Raw genomic sequence first — 19,671 nt, 5'->3', positions numbered from 1 at the left:
GTTTAAACTTTTTTTCATCAAACTCTTGTGGCAAGAGGTGTTGAAGCCTAGCCCAGGAGACTTAGGGCACGAGGTGGGGTACCCAATCCATCAAAAGGCAGACATATACACGGAAATCGAACCTGGACCCTGGAGGCCAGCCAGTAAGCCACAGTGCTGCCATTACATAAAACAGAGATAAAACAAACAAACAAAAACAATATTGGAAATATTGTCAGTTGGTGGAAAGTAAGGATGGTGGGTGTGCTGGTACACCGTCTAGCGAGCTGCTGCTAAGTGTTTTGTCTGGGAATTCAGAAGTGGTCCTAAATGTATGTGCAATACATAAAATCATGCAGCTAAACATCATCAGCTTCAGCTAATCTTCACATAAACCATAAACAATTACGATTATTTTGAATTGTGACACGATTGCTGGTGCTTGTCTTCTTAACTGCTGATTTTCTGGGATTTTTCACACATTATAATCTCTAGAGTTTGGTCAGAACGATGTATTAAGCAACTACTGTATTAAGCAACGATGCATTAAGCAACTGTTGTTGTTGCTGCTGTGGTGAAGATGAAGGAGGCAGCACATTTCATCATCACTTGATCATCAATGAGGAGCAAGACATTAATACAAAACCTCACATGGAAACCTCAAAGACCTAAATAGTTAAAAATGACAGATTCTTGCTAATATAATTAAAACATTTCAGACAATTATTTATTTAATTTCCTTTTTTTTTAAACCTTAAAAAAACATATACTGTATTTTTAGGCTAAGCAGATTTAATGTAAAAGCATAAAATATAAATACCAAATGTACTGACCAGGATAAAGCTGAACCTACACATGAGTGAAATCTGACCTTATTTGCATTTGCTCTATCTGTAAATAATGTTTGTATCTCAGTTTTAGCTTTTGTTTAAACACTATCACGCCAATCCGGTTGTTTCCAGGTCAAATATTACCATTTATACTTTGATGGCAATTTCAAGATTTGAATTTTCTTTTCGACATTTTATTTAAAAAATTAGATAACACATATGTATCAGCTCAGTGCTACAGGCAATAATATCAATAACAAAGTGTGACTTAAATACTTAGTATTTTTTCAAAAGTTTCCATATAAACAAGCAGAATGGAAACGTACTAGCAAATACGCCTAAATAAAAGGCAAAATTGAATAAACGATGTACTGTAACAGGACATGATTCACCTATATAACATAGGGTCAATATAAAAATGAATAGTTGCCATTTCTGTATGTATGACCTACTAAGCCTTTCACACACAAGGCTTGCGACGGATGAACAACAATTGAGGGAAAACAGTTTAAATTAATAGCACAATATCAATATATATATTTTAATCTAATCTAATATATATATATATATATATATATAATTAATATTAATATTATTAATATATATATATATCATCACAGTTAAGAACTATCAGTCTCATTTTTGCTTTGTCTACATGACATATTTGGCGCAAGGACCACTTCTGAGCAGGAGAAAAACTTTCTCTCTTTTAAAAACCCATATAAAACCATGGGCTTTGAAATTTCTTGTATGATTTCAACACTAGAAACACTAATTTCAGTATGTAGTGAATTACCGTTTCTATTTTGGTGCTAGGGCACTCGTTAGCTTATACGAAGGTGAAATTAGTGCTACAATAACAAAACCATTTGTATGTTAGGTGACATTGCATATGATGCATGCAAAATGAGCAGACTCAATCCATTCACAAAACAGTATTAGTTAAGGAAAAAGACTGCAACCTCTCTCTCTCTCTCAAAAAAACCCCAGCTTTCACATGAGTGCTAAAATCCACAAACTACTTTTGCTCTGTAGTTATTCAATTTGACTTAAACACAAGATCCAGAACCTCATTAGAAGATCCATTAAAAACTCATCTTCTACATGAGATCACACAGGTCACATAGACAGTAATTTACATAAAACAGACAGATAAAACGTAACACATCTTAAACACATCATCATCAACAAAAAAAAAAAGGAAAAAGAAAAAAAAGAAAGCAAGCAAAAAGAAACCAGCCTCTGTAATGGCACTTGGCTGTATGGTGTGATAGTTTATATGATGTGAAATCTGGGACCGGGCGTGGCGATGATGTCGCTGTAAGGCTCAGCCTGTGTCAGCTCAACCGCTTGCTGCTTTTTCAGCACTAGGAAGCTGTAGAACTTGGCTGCTGCCTGCTTCTTGTTGTTGTTTTTGCAAAGGTCTAGCAGGCTGATCGATTCTGCTCCTGTTTTGGCAATCACCCGCTATACAGAGTGTGAAAAGTCATTTTCATTATAACTCAATTGGCAGAAACAAAATGTAGATGTAAGAAGACAAAGAGCATCTTTAGGGACCATACAAACTACAGACCTATTGGGGAGACATGTCCTTAAGGAGACATACAGTATACTGTACTGTACACCCTAAATATAACATCTCAGACATCATCAGGACTAATTTGTAATTTGTCTTTATTATGTTTTAATGACCTGAGGACTACTCAGCATGCCTCCTGTAGAACAACGTTTATTTAAATGAAGGGAATTAAACTGGTAATGAAAATGTGGTGTGAGTGATTTCCTTTCATTCTCTGTTATTTCAGCCATGTGTAATATTTTGATAATATATATGTATATTTTTCAAATTTGATGAAATAAAAAAGTATTAAAATGGAAATGAAATCCATTACCACCACAGAAACCTATTAGCTTAATAATAACTAACAAACACATCAAATATCCTTTCCTGGTAACTAATCAATATAAGCTAACAGTGCCCTCATGTGGACTGTTCTGGTATCACAGCTGTTTAATGGCATGAAAAAAATACCCTAAACTGTTATGACACTTAATATCTATGAAAGGGTTAAAAAAAAAAATTAGTTAGATATATTTACTGTTTCTGTAAATTATACAGAAATTCTGGTTAATTGTAAAGGACTACAACAGCTTCAGGAGTATGTTTGAGATCGCTTTACTCACTGGCTACCTCACATATACCTTACATTATGTTAGCTATCTATCACAGCCAAGAGGGCAAGGAGTTCATTCCTAGTGCTGGTTTTGTGTGGAATACAATTAAAATCAACAAAAAATCCATATCCATATCATATTTCTCCAATAACATACAGGTAGTCTTCGACTTGAATGAATTCTGTTCTGGGTGCATGCCCATAAAGAGAGTCAAAGAGAAACAAAGAGAGTCTTGTACGCCTTTGACACGAATATACAAAGCATCCCAATCCTCTTGACTAAACATCTGTCCCATTTCCCCCACACTGCCATAATGTGGCTAAAAACCATAATTACGCCTAAGGAAATTAATCTCATGTGTGTCAAATGTAACAGTGTTGTCTCTGCGTCTTTAAATCGTGGGGGGAATCCCGAACGCTTTTTTGTCTTTCATATCTGTAGAAATTTGTAACTTGAATGTTTGTAAGTCTGGGACTAGCTGTACTTACCGTTTTGCTAATTTTCATTTTTTTTTTTGAGAACAGTGGAAATGACATCTTTAGAATAAACTTCTTTGGTGATCTCCATAAGCATTCTTCAGGTATGTTCAATTATATTAACATTTTTTATTTTCCTCCACAGTCAGTATGAATACGGTAAGTTAGTCACTACTTGGTGTATTAACAATTTTAGGGTGCTATAATTAGTTGAGATCAGTAATGTCTCTATGATGTATTTCCGTAACACTTGCATTGCATATGTATTGCAATACACTACTTCACGACTGTGAATTCTGTGCTTCAACTTATAAAACATATTAAATGATAATTTAACATTAACAAAACTTTTAGAATTTGGGTAATCTGACAGACAGAGTTTGATTCAGCTTAACTGCAAACCCTAGTCATACCTGAAGACCGTGTAGCATCTGCTGTGTCCTCTTATTCCATCTCCTCTCCTCCTGATCCAAGTCTCCACCTTGACCCTCCTCTTCCTAATAACAACAGCATTAAGTCTATCAGTCACAAATAATTTATGCACCTTAAACAACACTGAATTACTGGGACACAGGTAACTGACCAAAAAAACCCCAAAACAACAAAACTCACCTCTTCCTCTTCATCATCATCCTTTTTCTCCTTGCTCTTCTCACCAAGTAGGTCTAGTTCAGGGATGAGCTGGGAAATGCTAGCTGGCTCTTCTGGTGGGAGCTCTACTTGCTGTACATTGAGTCGTGTGGACACGATAGAAGAGCGGTCGTCCTCCAGCATCTTATAAGCAGACAGACAGACAGATAGACAGATTAAGTGTAATATTTTCTGAGTAGTAATTAAACAAAGACAGTCACAGTCGAGTGGGACATTAAAGGCAGGGACACTCACAGGTAGAGCTGGCTCTGTGTCCTGGACCTTGCGCTTCTGGCCACGGTGGCTGGAGGGAGGAGGCATGACTGACTCGTCCAGAGTGGTACGACTGCCCTCCATGGCAGAGGCCTGCAACACACTGGGCTCCTCCAGGATGGTCTGGTCTGAAGTGCACAAACATGCAGAAACAGCAGAAAATCAAATTATAATACAGAGCTTTCAGCCACAGCCTTAAGCACCATTAAGCAGTCATACTATGAGAAAAGCAAGATGGCTGCCAAATATTTTGTGTAGTCTTTTGGAGCATTCATTGTACATTTCCTCATCATTAGGTATCATACAGGTAAATATAGTATTACGTGCAGCATTGCAACAGGTTAAAAACGCTCTAAATCAGTGGTCCCCAACCACCGGGCCGCACAGAAAGAATGAAAAATAAATATTTTATTTTATTGACTGTTCTATTCTGAAAACTCGCTTCCGTCTGCACATTGCGACATGTGATTCACATGCTCCAAGCCTGCTCTCTATAATAAATGTGTCCTTAAAAGTGTGTTTGAAGCAACTTCAACTCTGCTGACGTTTTGGATTAAAATCAAGGGAGGAATATCCTGACATTGCCACAAAAGCACAAAAAAAAAACTGCTTCCATTTCCAACATATTTTGTGAGATGAATTTGTCTGCAGTGATAGCAACGGAAATGAAATTACTGAGCAGATGGACATGAATGACAGGAGAACACTTCACTGTCTCCCATCACTCCTAGATGGGAACGTCTCGTCACGGGGAAACAAGCTTAGTGCTTACACTGATTCTGCATTATGGTATGTTATATATATTATGCACTTTATTATGCTTTGTTATGAGTGCGTGATAGCCGGTTTGTGGAATATTGTCTTACATAAAACTGGTCTGTGGTGCAAAAAAATACAGTATGACTTGAAAGCCTGATTAATAAGAAAGTTTTGCCACAAATATGCCATCTAGTGGATGCTCCTCTAAATCCTTAGAGACATATGAAAAACATGCTTCTACCCATCCACACAAAGTCATGTGTTATCTATAAATCAGCCTTTAAATTAAGGTACAAGAAACTTAACGTACACATATACTTAACTCCTGGTAAGTGAGCCATATATAGTGATTGTCAAAAATACACATACGTCAAAAATCATTCATCACAGTTCCGAATAATTAACTAGTCTGACTGATGGGTGTCCATCAATATTTTGGTTCAGCACCTCCTTTACACTCCCCACGCAAGCCTGGGTTAACTCCAGGGACTCCAGACTGACTTCTTCTTCTTTGTCTTTAGGCTGTTCCCTTGCCAATCATCTGCCTCCATCTAACCCTATCCTCTGCATCCTCTTCTCTCACACCAACTAACTTCATGTCCTCTCTCACTACATCCATAAATCTCCTCTTTGACCTCCTGCCAGGGAATTTTAACCAGTTGCTACTTCCTGCTCTACAACAGTAGACATTTGGCATTTCCAATTAGCCTGTCGTGTATGACTGGGTGTGTGAGTGCGGGTTGAGGTTACCAGAGGTTGAGATCCTCAGGAATGTACAGTAGCTACCTCCACAACAATGAATAGTCCAAACTGAGTGCATGTGCATGAATAGGACCAATTTATTCATTAATTCTGAATTCGATGACAATACTGTATGTTGCCACAGAATCGGCAGCTGGAATCTAATATAAAAAGATAGGGCTAGTACCTTAAATTTAGATTTATATAAAAGTACTACATTATACAACAGTTGTACATAAGCTCTAGTTTGATTTGGACAAATAAATAAATAAATAAATAAATAAATATGTATAATTTTTTTTTTTTACAATACTCATTTCAGCTCACGCTGTCTGTTTATCGTACGTGAGCAGTGGAAGGCATCGCTTAATAATCCACTCTGGTGCATCACTATATGTGTGAAATAAAAGGAGCACGCAGTGTGTGGTAATTTACACTGTGAAAAAAAAAAACCACTTGTGCTTTCTTCAGTGTATCTCCAAAATGTATTCTTCATTTGGGAAAAGGTAGAAAAGTCAGTCAGTGTGGAAGAGATAAGAGATAAATATGTGTATCATTTTTATTATTATAAATGTAGTATTTTAAACTTTACAATCTATAAAATGTTTATCTGTATTTGCCAAACATTTGCTTATGTCCTAATTCGCACCTACTGGCTAGCTGTGCTCTAATCACATGACAACACCTAACTTTTAAGTTACATTAATAAAAAAAAAAATCATCATCACTACTATTAAAATTATTGTGGTATGACATTTTAGACATATCACCTATCCCTATAAAATGTATATATTATTAGTTCAGTGCTAAAATGATACTGAAAGTATGTTCCAGCCCCAAAAATGCAAAAAAAATTTCACATTCTTAATTTGGGAGGTTTTAAGTTTGAAGTTGTCCAAAATATCCTTGCTATTGTCTTACCAATGATGTCCCTCTGAGACAGAGACTCCTCTCTAGGCACCTCAGGGTTCTCCAGGTCTTTGAGAAACTCATCTAGACTGTCAGCCTCTCCACCTTTTCTCCTCTTCCTCAGCTCCTCTGGCACAAGAGGAGTCAGGCACCTTGTGAACATCTACATCAATAACACATAGGTATTTCATATTCATATTCATACCCGTGTTTCTTATTAAACAGAATAGAAAATGTACAGAAATTCACCTCAAATCACCTTAATTACGATTCATGGCTACTGCCTGTATGACGGTTGTGGGGTTCAGTCCAACCGAATAAATATGACCTGAGCTAAGACATTACAGAATTCCCACCATATTGGACAGTAATTAAACCCTGTGAGAGAAACCGTGCCTAGTGTCAGTTTTATTATGCTGATTGATGAATAAGTCCTAGGCTTTAAAAGCCCTAGAGCGCTCTTCAGAATCATCCTGACCTTAAGAAGCCTGCTATTCCACAGTGGCTGAGCAGGCAGCGAGAAGAGCTTCTCTACCCCGCCAGTCTCCTTCCACATCATCAGCTTCTTAGTCGGTGGAGCCAGGTCCAGAGTGGTGACGATGTCTGAGTAGTCACTCAGCTGAGCCCGGATGGTCTTACTGTCCAGTTCCTTTACACTGTCCACAATCAACTTCCTCTTCCTCTTAGCTTTGGTTTCCTTCACTGAGATATATATATATATATATATATATATATATATATATATATATATATATATATATATATATACAATTCGGGGAAAGAAATTGTCATATGAACCTTGTCAGTTGCATAAATATGTGAGAACATATTTTGTCAGTTGCATAAATATGTGCAAATTATTTAAAATATTAAATAATGAAATATATATATATATATATATATATATAAAAATTTAATATTCCTTAAAAATTTCTTACAAATAAACACTATATGCAGACATGGTTGATGAGCTGATCTTTTAAAACGATACACACTACATGTGTATGATTTTAAACCGTCTTGTAATTCATGTACTATACATCTAAGGCCTGGGTTAAACAGTACATGAAAGACACACCAATTTCCCTACTTTACATTATGTAGCTATTTAGCAAGCGTGCTACTGTTGGAATGGTTTAAAACTGATTTTACAGGTAGTCCCCGACTTACGAACATCAGAGTTACGAATTTCCGCAGATACATAGGGAACTTGGTTCGCATCAGTAAATATGTTGATAGAAAATGGCTGTCCTGTAACACTGTCCTGATGGTGAATAATCCTAATTTTAAAAAATCCTCAACCAAACTAATTTCACAGTCCAAGAAAGTAAAACAGAACAGCATCCGGGATTCCCCTTGCAAACTTGAAGTTTGCAGTAGCTCTGGCCATATGATGGCAGTGTTAAGAAAAGGGGACAGATTTAGTCAGGTGGACTGGTATGCTTTATATTGTATAATTGTGTCAACGTTCTATAAGACTTTGTCAGTCCCCGACTTACTAACAAATTCGACTTACGAACGTGCTCCTGGAACAGAACTCGTTTGTAAGTAGGTGACAACCTGCTTAAGTATTTCTCATTCTTGACATCTTAGCTTCAAATGCTTATATTTTCTGGCCAGCCTTTGGACTCGTTCATAAAAAAATAACAATCAATGGTTCATTATAGTGAACACACTATACTCTCGCCGAACTGACCCGTGATGTCAATAGGCTCGAGAGCAAAGGCCTCCTCCTCGTTGTGCACCAGTGTGGTTTGCTCTGTCTGGTCTGTCATGGTGGGAAGTTGCTCCACAGGCCCAGAGTCTGGACTGTCTGGACCTCCTGCTGCTGTACACAATTTACACACCAACCTTTTTTTATCTCTATATATTTTACAATTATTCGTACAACAGAACACCTTCTTTAGGAAATATGTTTTATATTTCTTACGGGACAGGTTGTCAAAATCATCGTCGTCATCTCCACCGTGATCCTGTGGCATCATGACACTTTCAGTAACAGCAGGTGGGTCATCGAAAATGCCGCCTCCATCCTCATTGCTGAGAAGCTTGTCCACTAGAAATAAAAGGAGACGAAGAAGAAGAAAAATGACTAATCACAGACAAATTATTAGATAATTCCATGCAAGACAACAGATCATACATATATAATTAACACAAACTTACCTAGCATGCCTCCCTCACTGCTCTCCATTGGGTTGTCTCCAAAGTCATCTTTGTATTGGTCATACTCCAGGTGATTGGATTTATCAGTCATCTGACCACTGGTAGACTCTGGTTCCAGCAGCAGGTTGGAGGCAGAAGCTCCATGGATGATGTCCACCTCAAAAGCACTCTCCTCCCGCATCATCTCTCGATCATCCATGCCAAAATCAGCTGAGGATTTAAAAAATGGCAGTCTCAGGGATCAAGGCTTAAAAAGTTATTGCTATTAAATGTTTTTTATGTTTAAAAGAAAAAAAGGGGCTGAAGTTCATAAGATTATAACAAATGAAATTCAGCAACAAATTAGTGGGATTGTTCGTATTGCTAAGTGTACCATTAAAAACAGTGCACAAACAGGGCAATTAAAAAGTGCAGACTGTTTGTTTAAAGACAATCGTCTCAAAACTTTAACCTGAGTCAGAAAAGTAGACTTTCCACTAGACAGCTGAATTCTTTAGTAGTAGTGTATTCATTTGCAAAAGTTTCTGACAAAAAAAGGCATTTTCATGTTTTCTATTTTCTTTCATCCTTTAAAAATGAATCCTAATAAAAACCTGACACTGTAAAATGTACACTTATTAAATACCTGCAGTGGATAATTTTGTAAAGCTGCATTGAGAAAATTACCATGGTTAAAATTGCAATATAAATACAACTAAATTGAAACTATAATGATTCATGAATTGATTCATTATTTTTATTTATCACTTTAATCAAAAGTCATTGTCAGAAAGCAGCTTTGCAGAAATCCAGATAAGGATTTAGATTTACATCACTAGTCTTCTATTATAGAAGTTTAATTGGCTTCTTCTTACAGGACTCTTTACCAGATCAACATTCATATGTTATCACTGTTTTTATTTGCGCATCATTAGGTGAGCATTGGTCTAATAAGTATGTTGCTACTATTGAAAAAATAATAGTTGAAAATGAGCAGATTTGTATATACCTATAATTTGCCCTGCAGCCAACAATGCATTACAGCAGACTTCATTAATGTCTCCTAACAAGGTTTGGCCTCAACTATCTATCTATCTATTCCGACAAAATTGAATTTACCCATTCTTGCCTTCATTTAGGTGATCTGAAGGGCAATATACTTGCCTTGTCTTCTGATTAATTGGATCATTATTCAGAACTGCCAACATTACTAACAAGAAAAGCCTACCAGGCAGAAAGAAAAAAGTGTGTGACGATGGTGCGTAACTGAAAAAACGTGAACTGCTTGAACTGTAATTTGGCCACAATCTGCTATAATTCTTGATTTTTTTTTTAAAGCAAGCTTAAAAGCATATTGCAGTTATAAAATTAAAGCATGTCGAGTCTATAGTCTGATTCATGTCAGATGTTGCACATAAATTGTCTGTAGTGAACACTGATTAACTAGAGTGCTTTCAACTTATAAAAATGAAGTGCATGATAGCCAACATAAAGATAAATAAACAAACAATCCACTCTGAGTTTATTTCCCCTTCTTCCTTAGTTTGTTTTCTAAAATGTACGCAAAACAAAAGTGAGGGGGTTTTCACATTAGGCACGACTGAGTTATACTGTGCCCAAGAACAAATAATCACCCCTGTCCCACTTCCCTGCTGGTCACATTGTTTTTGGTCTCTGTTCCCGGGTATACGTGCGTATTTACACTCTCCGATACAGCAGGTGGCAGTATGCACCTACTTGGTTTCTGAGCTATCATTAAACACAAGAGAAGAGAAGATCAAAGGAGTCAACTTTGCGTAATGTTATTGATATTTCAGAAAAACTCTGTCAAGAGCAACACTCCTACTGTCAAGAGCCTTCCTACTTTATCAGCTTTGATTGTGTATTGGCGCGAGATTTTGGTGGAGACAGACGGCACTGATGATGTCTAGACAGCAATCTAGACAGCAATCTACTTCCATTCTCAGGTACATTTGGCTTCCATATCTGATTTGATCTGTGTACTCTGTATTGTGGCATGGTTCCTGAGCATGGGACTATTGTGTTCCCACTGCAAAAAAAAATAAACCAGACTTTGTGGTCAAGTGAACTCATAAACATTCCCGGGGCTCTAATGTAAAAACACCCTAAAAAATAAAACAGCAAGGCAAAAGTGCAGTGTGATCACAACTTAGGACAACAGTTTTCAAAAAGAAACTACTGGACCATCTTGTATGCTGAGCAACTTTGTAAGTGTGGTCTGAAAGCTGTATTAGCTAAAAAAAACAAATAGTTTTCATGTATCTCCTGAATTGCTGAATCGAAATTTATAAAGACTACAGTTACAATGTTTATGGTATTAACATTTAACGCACCTGGACATTTAAAGTAAAATAATCTACGTCTTTTTTTTGACCATTTTTAATTTTGAGAGAAATTCCTACTCATTATCATCATTAGTCAGGAGCTTGCAAATTACTCCTACATTTAAGGGTTCCACTAAAGGGAATCAGCCGCAAGTTGTTGACAAGACTCGAGTAAATTCTGGATTTAGACTTTAAAAAGCAAGGCAGATTAAAAATTACACTGTGCCTTACCAAAGTCATTTTCCTGCAGTAAATTCAGGTTGCCCACCTCCTCTCGCATGGTGATTTCCTCTACACGAGATTGATTCAGGGTAAACTGCTGGGCAACATCGATGTCACTGTAATACAAAAAACATTGTATTTATACAATAATATAAAACACTACATTACAACAAATACAGTCCTAAAATAAGCACAACTGAGATGTATTAAAAATTAACTAAATGTAAAAAACTAGCAAAACCTTACTCAAGGTCTGGAAGCGGCTGATCGAAGTCATGGAATTCTTCAGGTAAGGTGATGGCATTATAGGCAGCTTCGCGGTTCTCCTCCGGCAGATCCACCACACCTACATTAGGCATTTAAAAAACAAACTGCATACAAAATACTGACTCATTTTAAATGTGAAAGAAGTGTAACATATGTCAAAAGGAAATAAATAAATAAAATCCTGCACTATTTGCTTCTGGTTAAACTATAGTTTATCTAGCATTTATTATTATTTTTTTAAAACTTACATTATACAGTAAAACCTTGGATTGTGACAAGTAACTTGCTCTGTGAGTGTTTTGCAGGACAGGCAAAATTTTAAAATAAATTTGAACTTGATTACGAGCAGTACGTATATATTCTTTGTCTGCCGAGCGTCATGTGATCACAACTGAGTCAATGGTTCTTCTCTCTCTCTCTCTCTCGCTGTGGAATTGTGGGTATTTGTCTCCTATGCTCAGTCTCAGTGTATAGGCTTTTGCGTTACTTATAAAGTCAACATCTGTGTGCGAGGATACTGTTAACGATAATATTGTGACCATGTGTGTATGCTTGCGTTAAGCATTTTTTAAATTTTGTTTCCAACCTTAGTGACTCTGGGAAGAAAAAGGTTAAAAAGCCTGCAGCAGTGCGGGAGACGAATCTGTTTAACGACAATGCGACGTCACATTTCCGCGTAAGCAGGCAAAAGAAAGTGTCATTAGAGAGGTCGCACAAAAAGAAAAAGATTCCAGTTTGCCATGTCTCTCTCTTTTAGACGGCAGTGATTCTGTTAGTGATCCACTTTGGATTACAAGCACTCTTCCGGAACGAATTATGCTCGCAATTCAAAGTTTAACTGTACTGCTATTTTGGTTACTTTGGTTTATTTCCTCTAATAATGTACCTGGACGAAAGGCCATCTTGATTTTAATAAAAGCTTCATTGCAGTCAGCAAGCAGGTACTTGGCTTTCCTGTGGTAGATCCGCACAACACCCAGAAGTAAGTGACCAGATGTGCGCAGAGCCATTTTCACCTAACCATAGAAAGCAATATTATTAAATAGACTTATTTGACACATATTTAACTAACCTGTCTAATATAACATATAATGACATTAATTAAAGTAATAAGTTCAGCATTACCTTTGGCGAGATAATGCTCTCCACACTACTCTCTAGGTTGCACTCAAACACATGTGCCTTGGTCAGCTTCTTGTCCCAGTGGGCCGCTAGCCAGATTTTGGCCAGCGGCCCACGCTTGCTTAGGACGAAGTGAGCGTAAAACATTGTCCCAGCACCTTCTCACAAGTGAGGCGGCGGGGGACTTCAAACCTGAAAGTCAAAAGCAGTGTGACATTGGATAGTTTAGACACGGTTATGATTTGATTTCATTATCTCAAGAGGATGACATTCATTACTGTACTGTACATGATTGATTGATTCAGGCTTTCGTGTGAAAACGTCATCCTCATATACTGACGTTAAAAGTTAACCTCCTATTCAATGTGGCTAGCTGATAATCACTACATACTAGGGCTATCGAATATTTTAGTAATCAAGTATTCTACCAAAAATGTAATCGAATAATCAAGAAATCGGATAAAATGTCATTTTGCTTAATTAAACAGCAATGTAAAAACTAAAAAACTAAAATAAAAAAATAGGTATTTCAAATGACTAAGTATAAAAAACTAAGGCACACTGTTATGCGCAAAAATGCCTCCCTGCCACGGATTGCCCCCCTTACATAATCTCTATCAAATATTATATTAGAACATGAATTCATAGGTTTATAATTTACAAGTTACAAATTGCACCAAACGAATTGATTATAAAATAAGCAATATAAAAAAGACGTGTTGTATAGGGAAAAAAAAAAATATATATATATATATATAATCCGGGGCAATCCGTGGCAGGGGGGACATTTTAGCGTATAACACACATTAAAATAAATAATAATACAAAAACACTACATTGTGCAACTTAACTTTAAAAACTAAAAGTTTAAAAAATTTACAGCTCAGGCATAAGCCTTTGCTAACAATTTCTGTGGTTTCTCTTGCTGCTTTCTTCTTCTCTTGGCTTGCTGATAATTTTATCACTCCCTTCCATTTTCCAGCCCGCAACAGAAGCTCCCTCAAATCAATACACAGCTAACTGTTCGTGTCTCCTTCCGCTTTGTGGGTGACGTAAGCGCTTCTTTTTTGTTGGTGTTTAGTGGCGGCTTGCATCTGGAAGCGCGCTGTGTCACGTCAAACAAATAATTGCGCAAAAACATAACGCAAGCTTTTTAAATTAATTAAAAGAAGTTTCGAGGCAGAAGATTTTGCCTCGATCATTTTTTTGTAATCAAATTACTCAAGTTACTTGAGGAAGTGTTTAAGCCCTACTACATACCAATTAAACAATCTTTAAAATCCACTTGAAAAAAATATATGTATCATTGTGATATTAAAACATTGTCATTTAAAATGTAATTGTAACTAAATACTCTAAAAGTAATAATTTCACATATGGCAAAGAAATTAAATTCACATGATTATTTTGATATATTTTTACATACCTGTTATGGGAATCACTAGGGACAAGCTGATTCGATATTATCACGATATTAAGATAGGAATTTGATTTGTATTGCAATTCTCTAAGTATCACAATTTTATTACATTTTGTTTAAAAGTATATATATATATATATATATATATATATATATATATATATATATATATATATATATAGTTCAGAGTGCACCACCTGGAGCATTTTAGAGGAACTGCAACATTCTACCAATTCAAATGCATAAATTTATACATAATTTAAAAAGTATATAAATTTTGGAGTCAGCGTGGTGATACATAAATTGCCATGCAAAAGTATCACAACATATCACTAAATTAATTAATTCCCCACATCTTTTATTGTTATTGTTACTTTGACAAGGAGAGAAATTGTGATGGTTAAACAACTAGTCCAGAGGGTTTTCTCAGTATAATTTACATTACTACTAATGCTTTTATTGGATCGGACTACACGGGCCAGGCTTCACTCTCCATGTGCATCAGTGAGCCTTGCCCACACATGACCCTGTCACCAGTTCATCGGTTTTCCTTCCTTTGATCACTTTTTATATGTCCTGACCACTGCAGACCAGAAACATCCCACAAGAGCTTCATTTTTTGAGTTGCTCTGACCTGGTCCTCTAGCCATTGCCATCTGGCCCCTGTCAAAGACACTTAAATCCTTATGCTTGTTCATTTTTTTTGCTTCCAACACATCGACCTCAGGAAAAAAGGTTCACTTGCTGCCTAATATATCCACACATTTCCAGCCGCCATTGTAATAAGATATTGAAAATATAGCTCCTGTGGGATAAAACAAATTGTGATGGCTAGACAACTGAGTCAAAAGAACTCCAAAACTGCAGGTCTTATGGGATGGTTCCAGGCTGCAGTGGTCAGGACATACCAAAATTGATCCAAGGAAGCAACTGTCAACATGGTCATGCTTGACCAAGGCTCACTGATGCACATGGGGAGTGAAGGCTGGATAGTGTAGTCTGATTCAATTGAAGCGCTAGTGTAGATCAAATTCATGAAAAGGTTACTGTTGGTTGTGATAGAAAGGTATCAGAGCAGACAGTGCATCACTGTTATGGTGGTGAAAGGGAGGAACCACTAAATATTAAGCAGGTAGTCATAATGTTATGGCTGATTGGTGTATTTGCCACTTTACCAAAGTACCACTTATGCTTGACTGAAAGATTATTATCTGGGGAATTTGGAGGCTCAAGCCATGTTTAAAAGAATTTAATATACATGGCCACTATAGGAACAGACAGAGTGCACGGTATGAGTGCTGTTGCATGTTTACCATTCAAGAGATTTGAATTTAAATTTGTTAAATGTTAGACACTATAAAATGGAATAATCTAACTAATTAACTAGTTTGTCATGCATTTCTTTATTTCAACATTGCACGTTTATGAAAATGTAAATCTGAGTATTTTAAAATTGTGATTAATTGTGATTAATCAGATTTTGACTGGGATTAACTAGATTATTTTAATCGATTCACATCATTGAATACTAGCAAATCTGAGTTTTTTAAAATTGTGATTATCAGTTTATAACTGATCAAGTAGATTCATTTTTTAAATCGATTAACAGCACTAAATATAAGGAAATCTGAGTATTTTAAAATTTGTATTATTCTTAATTAATCAGTTTATGACTATGATTAACTAGATTAAAATGTTGAACTAATTAAGAGAACTAAATATAAGAAGATCTGGGTATTTCAAAATTTTTATTAGTCTTAATTAACCAGTTTATGACTGTGAGTAACTGGATAATTTTTTAAGCAATTGACAGCGCTTAATATAAGTAAATTTGAGTATTTTAAAATTGTAATTAATCATAATTAATTAGTTTACGACTGTGATTAACTAGATTAAAATTTAGAATCGATTGAGGTCACTAAATAGAGGTAAATCTGAATATTTAAAAGTTGTGATTAATCTTAATTAATTAGTTTATGACTGTGATTAACTAGATAAACCTTTTAATCGATTGACAGCACTAAATACAAGTAAATCTAAGTATTTAAAAATTGTGATTAATCAGTTTTGACTGTAATTAACTAGACAAACTTCTTTAATCAATTGACAGCGCTAAATATAAGTAAATCTGAGTATTTAAAAATTGCAATTAATCTTAATCAGTTTATGACTGTGATTAACTGAATAAAATTTGTAATCGATTGAGGTCACTAAATGGAAGTAAATTTGAGTATTTAAAAATTCTGATTAATCTCAATTAATCGGTTTATGACTGTGATTAACTAGATAAACTTTTTAATTGATTGACAGTGATAAATATAAGTAAATCTGAGTATCTTAAAATTTTAATTAATCTTAATTAATCAGTTTATAACTGTGATTAAAAAGATTTTTTTATTCGATTGACAGCATTAAATATAAGTAAATTAAAATATTTAAAATTGTGATTAATCCTAATTATTTAGTTTATGGCTGATTAACTAGATAAACTTCTTTAATCGGTTGAGAGTGCTAAATATAATTAAATCCGAGTCTTCAAAAATTTTATTGCAATTAATCAATTTATGAATGTGATTAACTGGATAAAATTATGTAATCGATTGACAGCGCTAAATCTAAGTAAATCTCACTCACTCACTCATCGTCATTACTGCTTAATCCTGTATTCAGGGTCGCGGGGGCCTGGAGCCTATCCCAGGAGGCTTAGGGAACGAGGCGGGGGTACACCCTGGACAGTACAGCCCATCCATCGCAGGGCACACACACATACACACACTCACACACTCATTCACACACTACAGGCAATTTGAGAACACCAATTCTGGACTGTGGGAGGAAATAGGGGTGTACAGAGGAAACCCACCAAGCACGGGAGAACAGCGATGCACACAGAGACGGGAATCAAGCCCTTGCCGGGAATCGAACTCAGACCCTGGAGGTGCAAGGCGACAGTGCTATTGCCAATTATAATCAGAGATTAACTAGATTAAAATTTTTACTCGATTGAAAGCACTAAATATAATTAAATCTAAGTATTTACATTTTTTATTAATCTTAATTAATCAGTTAATCAGACTGTGATTAACTAGAATAATTTTTTATCCATTGTCAGCACTAAATATAAGTAAATCTGAGTATTTAAAAATTGTGATTGTGATTAATCAGTTTATGACTGTGATTAACTAGATAAACTTTTTTTTAATCCATTGACAGCAGTGGTTTAAATTAGATTTACGCTGATAATTTTTAAACTTGTGAATGGAAGGTCCTCAGAAGGATAGTAAGACACGTGTGTGTGTGTGTGTGAGTGTGTTGCACCTGTCAAGCGCAGCGCGGCCTGACACACACACACACACACAGCTGTAGAGAAATAGCGGATGATGCACAGTGTTCTAATAGAGCTGCACGTCTTGCAGCTAACCTACGACTCAGTTTTCTTCTGCTTTAGCCTATTAATAAACCCTCACACACACACACACACGGAAACCTCATGTCACACTGCAGTGTCCGAGTCTGCACAGCGTTACAGCGTCATTCAGGCATTTCTAAACCATCTCCAGTATACACTGCATTAAAGCCAGCGCTGTGTGGAGTTCTGTACTGTACTGCTGAAAAACACGCCAAGACAAAATGCATAAACAACATGAACCATGCCAGCGTTTCTAGCGCTTCTGTTTAGCCAGTTAGCCGCCGTGCAGGAGCCCTGCCAGCTCTGAGTCAGAGAAACACCGCGGATTTACTGTTATAAAGCCAGCACGAATGTCTAATTACTATACACGTTGCGACGACCAGCTGATTGCGATTACGCAACGTTACTTACAAAGAAACGCTCCTATGGTAGCCTTCCTTATTTGGCCGCTGTGCCCCGGGGTTCCTCTCCCCTCCTACCCTTCCCTCCTCCCCCTCCTCCTCCTCCCACAGTAACGCGGGAGTTTCTCTAAAACAAACAAAATGGCGCCGCGCTCTCGCGCTCTGTCTGCACGCCCTCTCTCCGCGCGTGCACAATGTTTACAGTTAACAACCTCCTCTGCAAAAAACAAAACAAAACACCTCTACACCCGGGGTGGGCGGGGCCGTGGGCAGATGTGCAGATAGATAGATAGATAGATAGATAGAAAAAGCAGGAAAAAAGAATAAAGGACAGACAAACACTCAGATAGATAGCAGAAACACAAAAAGAATGATAGACAAACAGAGATAGATAGTTAGATAGACGGGCAAATATAGGCCTATGTGAAAAAACTTCCCGATTTTCATTTTAATTTTTTGCATATTTGTCCTACTTAAATGATCCAGATCATAAAAAATTAATTACACACAGATAACATGAGTAAATAATTGAATAATTGAATAAAAATTATTTAAATCTGCGCCCTATGTGAAAAAAAACAAATTTTCCTCTAAACCTTCTTTTGTATTTATACACTGTTCTGTCTCTACTTATGTGCTGCTGTAATATTGAAATTTCCCCACTGTGGGACGAATAAACATATCTTATCTTATCTTATCTTATCTTATCTTAACCTAATAACTGGTTGCACCACCCTTGGCGGCTGCAGTCAAACATTTGCAATGACTGGCAATAAGTCTTTCACATCACTGTGGAAGAATTTTGACTCACTCTTGTCTGTAAAATTGTTTTAATTCAGCCTCATTGGTGTGTTTTTTCATGCATGAACAGCCTGTTTAAGGTTATCTGAATCAGAATTCTTTGAAGTCCAGACTAGGCCCCTCCAAAACATTATTATTATTATTATTATTATTATTATTATTATTATTATTATTATCAATTTGACTTGCTGGTGTGGTTGGGATTATTGTCCTGCTTCGTAATCCAGGTGCTCTTGATGATTCAGGATTTACTGGTAGAGCGCAGAAATCACGGTTCTGTCAATTATGGCAAGTCATCCAGGTGCTGAAGCTTCAAAGCAGCCCCAGACCATCACACTACCACCACACAATATTTTACTGTTGCTATGATGTTCGTTTGATGGAATGCTGTGTTAGATTTACCCCAGATGTAATGTGCACATCTTCCAAAAAGCCTTTTGTTACATCAACCAAAGTATACAAAAATAATAAAAAATAAAAAAGCTCAAAAGTCTTTTTTGGCAAATGCAAGATAAGCATTTGTGTACTTGTTGGTCAGCAGTGGCTTTTATCTTGGAACTCTTCCAATTTTCTTTTGCCCAGTCTTTTTCTAAATGTTGAATCATGAACACTGACCTCAACTGAGACAACTGAGGCCTGCAGGTCTTTAGATGATTTTCTGTTTTCTTTTAAAAAAAATAATGAGCTCCTAAATGAGTTATTGTGCTCTTTGAGTACTTTTGTTAGGCTGACCAGTCATGGGAAGGTTCATCACTGTTCCAAGTCTT

At 36.3% G+C, this 19,671-nt stretch overlaps 1 protein-coding gene across 2 annotated transcripts; it reads right to left on the bottom strand.

The window, feature by feature from the left end:
• Nucleotides 1-750: 750 nt before the first annotated feature.
• rad21b (RAD21 cohesin complex component b) lies at nt 751-18,194 on the bottom strand. 2 transcript variants are annotated; one of them, XM_053491404.1, is made up of 14 exons: nt 18,114-18,194; nt 12,877-13,065; nt 12,638-12,767; nt 11,731-11,830; nt 11,494-11,600; nt 8,939-9,148; nt 8,703-8,828; nt 8,469-8,597; nt 7,251-7,474; nt 6,785-6,935; nt 4,346-4,491; nt 4,073-4,234; nt 3,874-3,957; nt 751-2,276 (listed from the first exon to the last, which is right to left on the bottom strand). In XM_053491404.1, the coding sequence occupies exons 2-14, from the start codon at nt 13,018-13,020 to the stop codon at nt 2,085-2,087; spliced, it is 1,905 nt and encodes a 634-aa protein (XP_053347379.1). In that variant the 5' UTR covers nt 13,021-13,065; nt 18,114-18,194; the 3' UTR covers nt 751-2,084. The 2 variants fall into 2 exon arrangements, with proteins under 2 accessions (XP_053347379.1, XP_053347378.1); XM_053491403.1 differs by having other exon boundaries at nt 752-2,276; nt 8,469-8,600.
• Nucleotides 18,195-19,671: the final 1,477 nt, after the last annotated feature.

Source organism: Clarias gariepinus, chromosome 3 (genome assembly GCF_024256425.1).
Source record: "Clarias gariepinus isolate MV-2021 ecotype Netherlands chromosome 3, CGAR_prim_01v2, whole genome shotgun sequence".
Lineage (NCBI taxonomy): Eukaryota > Metazoa > Chordata > Actinopteri > Siluriformes > Clariidae > Clarias > Clarias gariepinus.
The sequence above is the reverse complement of the archived record's forward strand: the minus strand, read 5'-3'. Positions and strand labels throughout refer to the sequence as shown.

What these genes read in the sequence shown, in the direction of transcription:
- rad21b (XM_053491403.1), bottom strand. Translation starts at nt 13,020, where the DNA reads ATGTTTTACGCTCACTTCGTCCTAAGCAAGCGTGGGCCGCTGGCCAAA. An exon ending in TGATTTTGACAACCTGTCCC is followed by an intron (nt 8,601 to 8,702) that starts GTAAGAAATATA and finishes AATTGTGTACAG; the next exon opens with CAGCAGGAGGTCCAGACAGT. An exon ending in GTCTCAGAGGGACATCATTG is followed by an intron (nt 4,492 to 6,784) that starts GTAAGACAATAG and finishes TGTGCACTTCAG; the next exon opens with ACCAGACCATCCTGGAGGAG.